This window comes from Salarias fasciatus, chromosome 22 (genome assembly GCF_902148845.1).
Source record: "Salarias fasciatus chromosome 22, fSalaFa1.1, whole genome shotgun sequence".
Lineage (NCBI taxonomy): Eukaryota > Metazoa > Chordata > Actinopteri > Blenniiformes > Blenniidae > Salarias > Salarias fasciatus.
The window spans coordinates 9,004,558-9,018,019 of NC_043765.1; the positions used below are offsets into that span (position 1 = coordinate 9,004,558).

The 13,462-nt window shown below is 42.7% G+C and overlaps 1 protein-coding gene across 1 annotated transcript in view; it reads right to left on the minus strand.

Moving 5' to 3' along the window:
• dbpa (D site albumin promoter binding protein a) overlaps positions 1 to 13,071 on the minus strand; it is a 32,360-nt gene extending 19,289 nt beyond the window's left edge. Inside the window, exons 1-3 of the mRNA XM_030120446.1 lie at positions 12,331 to 13,071; positions 7,201 to 7,472; positions 4,592 to 4,802 (exon numbers count right to left, since the gene is read on the minus strand). Of these exons, the coding sequence (XP_029976306.1) occupies positions 4,592 to 4,802; positions 7,201 to 7,472; positions 12,331 to 12,526 (679 nt within the window). The 5' untranslated portion in view covers positions 12,527 to 13,071. The remainder of the gene's footprint in view (positions 1 to 4,591; positions 4,803 to 7,200; positions 7,473 to 12,330) is intronic.
• Positions 13,072 to 13,462: the final 391 nt, after the last annotated feature.

Sequence of the window (13,462 nt, forward strand, 5' to 3'; positions counted from 1 at the left end):
CAAGTGAAAACACCTGATCTAGTTTTCATGTGGTGCCACTAGTGGATGTTGCTGTTTGTTTTTGTAATAAAACAGCACAAACATGAACACAGAGAACAGTAAACAATGGGAGAGCACGGACGTTCATTGAACAGATGAGGAAGTTGGATTGCTATTACCAGAGACTCTCAGCTCTAAAACTACCAAGTCCCAGGAGAATATGGACTGGCAGTCATGACACTCTGGAGGAACATATTGTTATCATTGTCCATCTAATTTCACAGATGAAGAGGTATTAACTACGGCATGCAGAGTGGCAGCATGTTGGAAAAGTTGTAATTTCCTCCGTTTCCACAATGTGTTTTTAATGGCTCCAAAGTAATGTTGTCATGTAAACTAACATCCAAAACACAACAAAAGTTTTCCGTTTACACTTGAAAACATTGCTGTTGTATGATTGGGCATTAGCACCAAAAACCATTTACAGTACGTTACAGTACGGTAGTATCTACAGCCACCTTACAGCCATCAATTAACCTCAGAAGTGTCTTAAGATTCTATCATAAATTATACTCATGTTGCCACTTTTTTGACACTAACCTGCTTCTCAGTAGAGCTCAACACTGGGCAAAAACAAGGAATTCCTTTGAGTTATTAAGTGAATAAATTCAACAATAATCTAGGTGAAAGTCTTTGCTGAAATTCACTCTGCAGCACACACACACACACACACACACACACACACACACACACACACACACACACACACACATTAAAGACACGAGAGGCACCATCAAAGGCTTCTTGGTGTATTTTTTTTTTTTTTAGCAGCCGAAGTATTCGTGGCTGCCCCAAGAGGTTTACATTAGCTGTAAAATGTGGTGAAACTGTGGTGACCGGGGTTTGTTGTAGTCGTAAAAATTGAGAGGGTGTCAGTTAAAAGCAAAAAGTGAGGGTTGTAATCACATGGGGGGAGTCTGGAGGGATATAAAAGCTTCAATGAAGGTTTTTCGGAGTGAGACCTTGCAGCAAAAACGGAGACTCAATCTGTTTTTTTATTGGGAAAGGTGAATCTTTGTGTACGCCTCCTGCTGTTTTACACATGAAGTTTTTATCTGCTTTAACTGCTGCAACTCGGAAGCTTAATTTCCGTCTTCACAAATGTGAATATTCATGATTTGCACCATTTTAAAGAACAGTTGGAAATAAATAGAACCACAGCTGCCTCCCTATTTTTTATTTTATTTTCCCTCCCTCTGAGCTGTTCTCTCTTTTTTTTTTTTATCCAGAATGAATTAAAATCAAAGTAAAACATGTGCATGTGGATGAGATTATTATTTCCAGTCTATTTTCCATCTATTTCTCTGCCTCTCTCTCTCTGCAGCTCTGTAGTAACACTTCAGCTCCACAACGACCTGAGGGATTTCTGGCTGGATGCATCATGCTCAACCCAGTCACGTGTTTATAATTCAGAATAAAGAGCGCACACACACACACACACACACACACACACACACACACACACACACACACACACACACACACACACACACACACACACACACACACGCACGCACGCACGCACACAGAGTCAGATGAAAGCATGTTCACATTAAAGCCTACATACTTGCATGCAAATGCCGAAACAAAGAGGACACTCTCATATGCACGTTGGAAGTTCAGCACACTGCACGCGCACATATAAAGGCGCACATGCATGCATGCATGCACACACAGACACACACACACACACCCTGATGAGGTGTATTCATAGGCACTCGTGGAAGCACTCAGGGCAGATCTGAAGAGTCACAGCAGAGGTATTCTCTCCTCTGTTCGCAGCAGCAGCAGCAGCAGCTTTATCCCTCTATCCTGGCTCAACCTCTGCTGCTTTCCTCTCTCTGTGTCTCATTTTTCCGATAGCTCTTCTCCACACTCCTCTGCAGCTCATTTTCGCTGCAAAGCATCTCCTCTCTTATTGCTTGTGACTCAGAACGAGAAAACAAACACAATGTCCCGGGAACATCTCTCAGGATGGGATCCTGCTGGGCTCTCCATCTCTCCCCATATCAAAACCCTCATACAGAACATTCAATTATCCAACAAGCCTGGGAAGCAGGCTCCTCTCAAAGTGACCAGCAAGAAAACGCGACAACAGGAAAAGGAGCAGATGATGTGAGAAATTAAAAAAAAAAAAAAAAAAAAACACCTCACAGTTCTGAGTCAGTCTTTACCAGTTTTGTATGAATCCCTGAGGAATATTATTTTAAAATCTCACGGGACTGAATGTGCCAGGCTTCCAATAGAAAACACAAAACATATACAGTACATATATGCGGTGTTGTTATAGTGCCATTGACAGCAATTACTTTTTATAAAAAAAATATGGCATGTACCTACCACATGCACATGTTTATACAGCTAACGTGGACAATCAAATCATAACAACACTGTGTCTAATCTTTCTGAATTACATAACGTTCTGTCATATCATATCAGTATTATTACATTATGCTGAACTGAACAGTATTGGATGATATCAAATTGCATCATGTCAAAGTGTACGGCAGCCAGAAGTTGCAGTGTATTTGAACTTTGTTATGAGTCAGTAGAGTAGATTGTTGCAGGTATCTGTATTACATGCACTCCCTACATCCCACAAAGACACCTAAGATACTTTCTAATCCTTAAGATATTCAAACCTGTTAGGTCCTGTCAGAGTCACAGTGAAATGACCAAAACAGATCAAAGTTTTCCTCACTGAAGCTTCATAAGATTTTCGAGATCAAACTGCACAACATTCCTGCCAGGTTGTTTACTATTTTTCAAAATGTAATTCTCTCTCAAATTTCCAATAGCTTTGCACATGCATTATGAAATGAAGGCAAGGTGTACTAAATCACATTTCTGGATCAGCAAATGATTTACTGACTTGTTGAATGTTAAAAAGGTGAACAAAGACGACTCCACTGCATTGACTCAGCTGCCTTCAGCTCTAAAAACTCTTTGTGTGTTGACAATAACAAGTTTTGGGTAAAAAGATGGAGGATGAAAAAAAAAAAACAACTTATAGACAAACTAACAGCTTGCTTGTCTGCCTCCAAATGGTTTGAACTTCAGCCATTGCTGGTTCTGCTGCATTATGAACCAAACTGAAGAGAACAGACTTGTTTCATATGCAGAAACACTGAATTTAAGCCAAAGCTCTCCAGTCAACATTTAACAGCACAGATGCATCCAGGCTAGCAGCAACGTCTGCGGATATATTTAGACACACGGAGTGGTATACACTGCAAACACCCAGACTGGCTTTTATTTAAATATGATTACACACGCATCTATCTTCCATATCTGCTATTTCTCACTTAGGTTTGCAAGAAGCTGGAGCGGCTCCCAGCTCACAAAGGGCGGTTGGCAGGATACACCGTAGAGGGTTCAAAAGTCCATCACATGGCAAATAATCACAAACACATACACACACACTCACACTCTCACCTGCTGGCAATTTAAAGTCACCAATTGAGGAGCTAAAGTAACTGGGGAAACCACTCAAACAGAAAGAGCCCAGTCCCAGAATCAAAGCACAGTTCGAAAGGTTTGCTCTCTTCCTCATCTATTCTACACACTTCCTTTAAATGTCAGTATAATGGCTGAACATCCGCGGAGACATGTGGCCGTCTGTCGTCAATAAATCAACACAAAATTAGCTGCAATGATTCACCAGATCGCTCCAAGGACAAAAAAAAAAAAACATGGCCGTCAGCAATATAAAGAACGGCTTTGTGGTTTCAATTAGTCCGATTTTGAAGTTGTCAGGCTTGTAAAATCTCCAAAGGACAATAAATAAATAAATGAATGAAAGAAAAGACAGACAGAAAGGCTCGTCTGATGTCCTGGCACTTCTGGTTCACATCAAAACGCTGCTCAGAGGAAACAATAAATTATGAATATACAACGGGAGAAAACAGGCTCTTGGAGCGAGCTGAGGAGGGCCGGGAAACAGGCGGTGTCAGCCAGTTATCGCAGCGAGACGTAATTAGAAAAACTTCTAGTCTGGTTATTGTTGGAGGCACAGAATGGTTGAACCGTGTTAGTTAATGAAATGGACTGTGGGTCTCAGTCCTCATTAGTGCCACATTGCATCAGAGCCTTTGTACGCGCAGCTTCGTATAGAAGTTTCAGGCGGTGCAGAAATGTCGCCGCTCTCATGTGAGGACGTCTGTTTGAATCTGGCTGGAGACTTTTCACGAGCTGAAGTACAAAACTCTTTCTGCAGCTTTGTTTCCAGCATGTCCAATACATTACAATTATGAAAAAATATCCTCCAACAGTAGAATCCTGCTGGCCCAGGAACTTTTTTTTTTCTTAATATTTTTTTAACTTCTCAATTATTTTGCCAGTAAAATATTTTAAAACTAAACTTGTATTTTCCTGGAGCTACATTGGCATCATTTGCTACACTTTAATTGTTTGACAGTTTAAAACCCTAAGCTATTGAGTGTAAATTGAAAACAAGACAGAAAACAGAAAATCATCACTTCCAGGAAGTTGGAACCAGCCATATAAATGTGTTCACTGAGATTTAAAGTTATCTGCTGGTGTGGTCACTCACCATGTAGACACTCTGGTCCTCCCATCATGCCTTGCTGCTGCTGCTGCTGCTGCTGAGGGGGCAGCGGCGGCGGCTGCGGCTGCACAGTCTCCAGTCCCAGCAGTGAGGATGAGGAGGATGAAGACGACATGGAGGAGGAAGAGGAGGAGCAGGGTGGAGGAGAGGTCGGAGGGCACTGGGAGCTCTGGTTGGGCACGGCAGACTGGGAGCTCTGAGGAAGACGACAGAAACATCAAGACTCATTTCAACCAAATAAACAAACCAAATGTGTTCGTCTCATTTTATTTAATGAATCTTTAAAATGGGACATTTGCTATGTTTAACTTCAGCACACTGGAGAAGGTCATAATGGCATCGGAAGGGGATTTTTTTCCAAAGAGCAGAGTAGGATATCATTACAAACAGAAGAGTGTGTGTGAGACAGTAACTCAGGCGTCATGTCATCACTGTTGTGTTTATTTTTAGACAGTCGTGAACTTTCTGCTCCCGCCGATTACATTTAGGCTTGAAAAACTCACGTTGCAATGTTTCACTAAAGAAGATTATGTCATTTGACGCTGAGTAAAATACACAAGAAACAAGAATTTATTTTGGAGGTCTTTCCACTGGTTTCCATTGATTCTGACTGATGTGTGTATGGGGTCTTTGCTGCATTTTGCCTGTTTGCCACACTGGTTCCCTGTGGTCCCTCAATGGGTATTTTGGTCCCCATTGGCTCCTATCCTTTTCTCTCCTTCTATCCCCTAACCCCAACACTAGTTTTTTTAATGTCCAGAGTAGTTGGGTTTTTCTCTGTGCATGTACCTTGAGATGACCGATTGGTATTTGTTGCTACATATATAAAATGGAGTTAAATTAAATGAGTGCATTGGTTTCCTTTGAACACCCTGGTTACCCTTTCATCCCCATTGGCCCCTCATCAAAGATAATCGCCTTCTTTATCCCACTGGTCATATTAGTTCAGATTAAATTAATACAGAGGCTTTGCTTGGCGCTACATTCTTTATGAGGGAATTAGTTCATATTGGTTTCAAACTGTGGGTTTGCCCTCCTGATCCTGTTGGCTCCAAAAGACCCTGGAAAGAAGATGATCTTAAATATGATTGTGTTCCCACAAAACCGAGAAGAGTGGTTTCTATTCACTACTATAGGAAAATATTGATTTCAATGAGAATCAAGAGTTCTCATCGGTCCACTGGCCTCAGAGAGTCTAGCTGGTTACCACTGGTGACTATTTGCTCCCTCTGTGTGCTAGAAAAAACTGAAATTTGGCCTAAATGTGGATTTTATATGTTTTTATGTGCTTTGATAATTTTCTATGCCACACATTAAAAATCTAAACCTTTTTCTCATTGCATTTCTCTAAACTCTACTGGAGTCCTCGGTCCATCTTTAATGCATCGCCAGTTTTTGGAAATACTGTGCAGACGCTACGAAAAGAAGGGCTGATGCGATGTAATCCGTGATGTATTTATGGTTCAGTCCTCCCGTTAAAACAGGCAGAGTCGGGGCCGCATGCAGCCGCTGGCACCGAGCAGCTGCAGCTACAGCTGCTCCTTCTGGATGTGCCGGCTGAAGCTGTGGCTGTGATATGGCTGCATTAGCCAAGGAAGCGCTGTCATGCCACGTGGGATTTGAACTTGCAACACTTTAGAGATAGCAGATGTGCTACCAAAACATCGCATGAACTGGATTCGGCCAACACAATATCGAGATTTTTTTAACACAAATTGCTGTGGTTTTAAGAAAAAATCTGCAAAAGTAGTGGTTTTGAGTGAAACCTGGACGTGGGTTTGTGAAGGCAGTGGTGCAAATCTTTCTGTCATGTGCCACAAAAGAGGATTTAACAAGGAAATGTGTCAGTTATGTTTGTTCAGTGGTACACTGATTTGTTTCTTTAATCTACAGCAATACTTCACCTATTTAGCAGTGGCTGCAGCCACCGTTTCTTGCATTTTGATTTATATTTCATTCAAAACACTACTTTTGGATCTTATTAAAATATTTTGTCAATTTCTAAAAAAAATATTATCTTGAATATTCAGTTTATACACTGACAGCATTACTTTTAAGCAAAAAGAAGAAGCACAAAACCTTGCTTAAAAAACACTATACTTTTTACATCCATTAAAAATATACACAACACATAATAAATGATTATAAGGAAACAACAAATTAGCAAGCAATAAAATAAAAGTCAAAAAGCAACCCTCCAGAAACCACACAATCTAAAACATTGATCCCAGTATTTTATATGACTTCATAAAAATTGTTAGATGAAAAAAAAAAGAGTAAAACTCCAGCTTGTGTGTTTATATTGATGCTCTGGTCGATGGTTTCTTTATAAATTAGCCTTTTCAGAATCTTGACATATTTAAAGATATTGTTGCAAACAGACACTTAGATCTACGGTATATTAAATAAATAGCATTAAGTGATCAATTTCACTTTTTTTAACTTAAAGATTCGTGAATAGTAAATACACTGTAATGAAGTTTTGGTACTCTGCACACAGGAGTCCTGAACCTTGAAATGACTGTAAAGTGTGTATCTCGTTCTGATGTGGCGTTCCGGTTCCTGAGCGGGCGTGTCTCTGCTCTGGGTCTGACCTGCGAGGGGATCTGGGCGCTGGCGGAGCTGGGCCCATTGCTGTGCATCCCCATCCCGTTCTCGGTCAGGAACTCCTCCAGGTCCATGTACTGCAGCTGGAACAGGCCTCCGTCACACGGCAGGGTCCTCTCCCACAGCAGCGGGCCCAGGAAGGCCGACTGGGAGTTGGGCCGCAGCGCGCCAGAGCCGGGGGTGCCTCCTCCCACGCCGCCGGGACCCCCACCGCCGACGCCCAACGAGTCCTCATCAGAGTCCAGCGGCTTGTCTTTGTCTGGTGAGGAAAACAAGCAGAGACCCGTTTATCTCCCTTTCTCAGTATGAACAGATCCAACTTCCACTTTGTGTGCATTTTTCAGATGGTCAGCTATGAGTAATACAATCACACATCATCCAAAGCAAAGCCAAAAGAGACCCAGGAAGTGGTGCAATACAGAAACATAAAATCAGCAAACAAAAGTCGTGGGGAGCCAACTGGAAAAATGTCTCTCGCTACAATAAAACTGCAGTACCTCTGCTGAAGGGCCGAGCTGATTTACACCCACTTTTTCAACATGTTCAAAGTGTTAACTCTTCCCGCTACACGAGGAATCTGAAACACATGCTGGATATTCCACGTTAATGAAGGCAAAGACACTGAACCCCGTGTGTGTCTGTCAGAAATGAGTGTCCTGTTAGGAAATCAATTCCCAACATCAGGTTTGCACGCGTTTTTATACGAGCAAACTTTTATTTAATGAGACTCTGAGAGTGAAACTCTAAACTCACACTCCTGCCACACTTGGTTTGTCTCACACTTCCTAATAAAATACGCGACCGACAGCTGACCTGAGAGTGATAAGTGGCATTTGTCGACGGTTGCTGGCGCGAAGCTTTTTCTTAACAGCCGTGGTAAGTCTATATGCAGCCTGTTACTGTCACATCATGTGATAATTATTGTCTGGCATCAATGCACATCGGGGTAAGTCTAGATCTTGAGACCCTTGATCTTGCAGCTGACAGATATTATGTTCATTTGTCTTTATTAAATTTAAAACAAAAATTAAAAGTGTTTATTTTTATAAAATAAATACCTTTGTTCACTGCCTATTGCTTTTTTAAGTCCTAACATACGAAAAATAAAGGAAGGCTCCTTTCATGAGTTATCCCACCAAAAACACTTCAATAATAGGCTGAATTTCCCCCTGAAAGCCCTTCAGCAAGGCATCAAATGCACACTTGGCTTCCTTGGCTCTTCCCCTTTATTCTTACATTATCTTAAGCTTCTAATTTGTCTGTTTCCGACAAGTCCCCCAGAAGGAAACTTATTCGTGGAAATATCTGATGGAAGTGAAGCCCCACAATTGTTTCCAGGTGTGATCTGCTGATCTGAGAGGCGCACAAACCATCGGACCGATAACAGTTTAGTTTTACAACCGTTTCATTCAGAACATACAACCCAGAAAGGAGCGAATGTTCTCCCTTTTGGATGCATCCTGAGTCTGCTGCATAAAGCACTTAATGACAATCATTGAAAGGCATCTATAAATAAAGTTAAGTTGAATGACCCCGCGCTCCGTGTTCACAGGGAGGGAGGAGGGGGGGCGGGGAGTCCGATGGAAAGATAGATGTGGACCTCAGGCATCAATAAACCATCACGAGGAAAAACAAAAAATAAAAAAAGAAATTGTGCAAATTAAACAGGGACCTCATTTAAGTGAAGCCGGAACAAGAGTGAATGTTTTGTACTCAGATCCTCAGGAAATATTATTCTAAGAAATTACTCTGCCAAAAGTGCATATTAAATAAGTGGCACACTGAATAATAAAACCCAATGAAATAGTAATAAAAGAGCATATTAAAGTGAGCTGGGAAGACAGGGGAGTGATGAGGATTGGTGGCTAAGCTACGGGAACGGAGGGAGGGCTGGAAACTCAATTTTAAAGAGATTTTGAAAAATGTAAAGGCAGAGAGATTACAGCAGGAAACCACACAGCGGATGTAATCTCTGTGCTATCATCATCTGCTGCGTCGTCCTCGCCGGTCTGATGCTTTTCTTTGAATTTCTGAGAATGCGCTGAAACAATCTGACCTCCAAAATACTTTAACTAGGAGAAAACACGTGAGGGACGTTAACAGATTATCAAAGAACAAAAGAAATGCTCTTTTGTTCCGAGCTAACATCCAGGTTGGAGTGATGAGTGAAATCTCCAGAGAGAACATTTTTTTTCTTTGCATTTTCAACTGCAGATATAGATGAGATTAAATAAAATGAAGTTAAATGGTTGAACCAAACACACAAGATTTCTGAGATAATCAGAACTTTAAAATAATGTCAAACTATTAGTTGTACATTCTAATTATTCTTAATAATCTGAGTTATTCCAACTCCTTATCTTTTGCTTTACCAGATTGTAAGTTTGACAGAACTGCAAAGAACCAAATTAGTCGTGCAAACTTGTAATTTCATCAGGGATCAATCATCTCTCACATTGTCATCTTCTTCCACAGGTTACTTTCTGGTTGTAAGTTTAGACAGAAAGAGAGACAGCAGCTCTGCAACACTTTTAATGTTTCACATCAGTCACAGTATAACTGCAACTCTGTTTAAATCCTAAGACCAAAGCTGGGAAACACTGAGTCTAAAATCTGATTTGTGTTTTTATAAATGTGCTTTTAAGTTTTTATTATCTAGATTTCTTCTTTATCTGGTAAAAGTTTGTTTTTCTTGTTGCATTTATTGCATTTTCTTCATCGTCAGTTTTGAATTTGCATTTTTTTCATCTTTACTTGCAACATTTTACCTTTTTTTTAATTTATTATCAACAAATTTTCCAAATTCAGTCTATCAACTTCAATCTTGGCATTGTTAATTAGTGTTTCTTCCATTTTATCTTCATTCTAAAAATAGGAAATAAATGAATCGTCTTCTAATTTTTCATGAATCATGCATTAACTTCATGGGCATAGTGGCAGAGATTCAAGAGCGCAAATTCAAAAGGAAACGGGAAAAAATGGGGGGAAAAAAAGGCAACCTGGAAACAGCAGAAGGCAAAGCTATCATGAGGGATGAGGAAATCCCAGGAGCAGAAAGAGGAGAACATGCAGGATGGATGGGAGGAATGAGTGGAAGTGACACAGTTTAATCAAAGTGATGATGACAATTTGTGGACAAGCCATTAAAGTGTGACAGAGAAAAGGCGCACAGCAGCAAAGACACAGAGAGGGAAGGGGAAGCTGCTGTGGGAAAGCAGGAGAAGGACAGATGATCCATGCAAATTCTGAGAGAGATGCACAAGAGGCGAGAGAGATGAATGCAAATAAACGGCTTTGGGAAAGGAGCCCGAGAGATGAGAGTGTTACTGTAAAAGATGAGACAGAGAGGAGGAAGACGAGGCCTGAGAAAATGTAAATCAGCAGAGGGACCGAGGTGGCAGAGGGTGGAAGACGGAGTGATTTGACGGGAGGAGAGCAAGACAGGGAAGTGTGAGAGGAGAAACTCAAAGACGTGTGAGAGATAAAGGCAGAGAGAGAGAGAGAGAGAGACGTGCGAGAGAGGAGTGGGTGTTTTTGAAGGCGTCAAACAAAGCTAGCCAGGAGAGAGAGAGAGAGGGGGGTTTTTTTGCCTTCTTTTTGCATAGAAAGGAGAGCTGCTGTTTCCCTTGTGCAGCGAGAGCCAGGGGGCGAAATCCAGAAAACATCCCATGCACAATTGTCGCCTTCACGCCCCTGAACGCATCACCTATCATTAGGAGAATACTGCATGTGCTGTACGGACGCTGACAGCGAGGCTAGTCCAGGCCTGTGAGCTGATTTCTCACTCTGTGGAGAGCCTGTCAGCTGGGCTCACCATCATCATCTCCTCTTCCTCCTCCTCCTCATGCACATAAAAACCCTCCAGAGTAAAAAAAAAAAAAAAAAAAAAAAAAAAAAAGAGGCTGCAGTTCCACCAGCATGCCACCAGGGGCCGCCAACCTGCAGGGAGGAGCTGGACACTGCTTGTTCTTTGTTTTTCTCCCACTGTGATTAGCTGGACTTGTGAGGACCGACTTGTGGCCACCTATTCTTGTGGGGACATTTTGGGGGCCTCACATCAAACAACACAAAGATTTTAGCAGTCTGCTTCAGATAAAACTGGAATAATGAGCGCGTGAGGTGAAAGCTACCTTAAAGGGCGTCCGTGCAGCGTGTGTGTGTGCGTGTGCGTGTGTGTGTGTGAGTGTGTGTGTGGCGTTTATGACATCCTCTCAGCCAGTGAGGAAGGAGAGGCAGCCTGGTTAATATTTGCCATGGCAGCTGGTGCATGGGAAACAATTGAAGCCCACTCAGAAACCTTCATTTCAGCAGAGCTCGTCACAAACTGCTGCTGCTGCTGCTTGCATGGGTTTTAAGGAGAAACCACTCCATGCAGTGTTTTATTTTATTTTATTATTCTTAAAATTATTTTAGATATTTCGTCTTCCATCACTTAATTTCACCACCAGATTTAAAAGTAACATGCAGACATCCAGAAGCAGGAGGGCTGGAGTGAAAACACTGTGCATGTGAGTGCGTTGGATAAGCAGGGTCTATGTCTTTTACAATCACACCTACCCACTCAGTCACATGCACACACACACACACACACACACACACACACACACACACACACACACACACACACAAACACACACGAATAATAGTAATATTGCCGCAATTTCTGCAAATATCACCTGAACAATTATTTTTTTCATTGCTAGAAAACTGAAGCTCCATAAAAAAACAACATAAAGGCTTCAAGATAACAAATATGAACCATTTACAACTTTAGGGACAAGCTATGTCAAGGATATTTAAAAGTAATAGCCTCTGTTGTGTCATAATTCATGAAAAAGGAAGTGTTAATTCACCATATTTATACTGACTGTTATGATCCTGTTAATCATATCGGATTACACATAAAAACAACGTAAATGAAGACGTGTTACTGCACACGAGACTACAGAGGGTTCAGAGGTGTGTTTGGATGAATTTGATCTTTGAGGAATTTCCCTTTAAGAAGTTGCAGACCTATTGGACCCCCCCACCCCCCCCCCCTACTCCTCTCTCTCCACCTCTTCCTCGCTGTCACAACACACGCGCACACTTGCACATGCACACGTGCACACACTCACCTTTCATCTCGCAGCAGTCCTTGGGGCCCCTCTGGTCGGCCTTGATTGGCAGCTGGAGGAGGGACTTCAGGTTGGTCATGGAGGTCAGGTGTCCTCCTTGGGGGGCGCTTCCGGCCGGGTTGGTGGCCCCGAACTGGGGGCTGGTGGCCCCGGCAGGCAGTTCCGGCGGCAGGAGCTGAGTGAGGGGCCTTGACATAACTTCCAGGGGGCTGGCGGGGGGGAGCGGGATGAGGGGGCGGGAGGTGAGGAGAGGAGGAACCTGCAGACTCGAAATTCAAGATCAAAATAATCCACTTAGCCGCGCTAATTGACAGGCGCGCCGTCAAAAGGTGCGCGGACAGGTGACGGCGGGGTGCGCGTGCTGTGCGCGCTCACGACCTCCACCTGATGTGCCGCTTGTCCGCGCGTCCCATGAAAAAAAGAAAGAAAAAAAATAGAAAGGAAATTAAAAAAAAGAGGGGGGGGGGGGGTTTATCTCCAAAATGGCACCATGTCTGATGGAGTGCAGTTCATCTTCTGAGCTTCAGGAGTTCCTCTTTAAACAAACTCACACCGTTTCACTCCTGATCACTCCTCTCTGGGATGAAGCCCCCGGTCCGGTCCGGTGCGGGCTGGGCTGAGGGTCGGTTCGGTCGTCTGATTGATCGACAGCGGGGATTATAATCCGAAGGCAGGCAGAAATAATATCAAAAGCAGAAATAAAAGCGGCCGTGTGTTCGTCCCATGCAGTGAGTGGAGAGAGAGAGAGAGAGGATTAGAAATAGATTGTTAACGCGGCGATGTGGGAAGTCTCCAAGACAAGACGGGGAAGGGAAAAAAATCAAGTGAAAAGAAAAACTTGAGGTTGAATATGAGAAGATGAAGGAAATAAAGAGATCCCCCTGGAAAAAATAATAATATCCAATAGTATGAGAGTCAGATAGATGGGACTGATGGCGCCCTCCCTCCCTCCTTTTCTCAGCCTCTCTCTCGCTCGCGCTCTCTCTCTTTCGCTCGCTCTCTCGCTCTCTCTCAGTCAGCTGGAACCAACACGGGCCGCACGTGTGACGTCACCGCTCACGGGGGAAAGGCGCTTGGGGGCGTGGGTCATTTGCATATTGGCGCCCCGCCCACGACACGCGTCCCTCCCTTT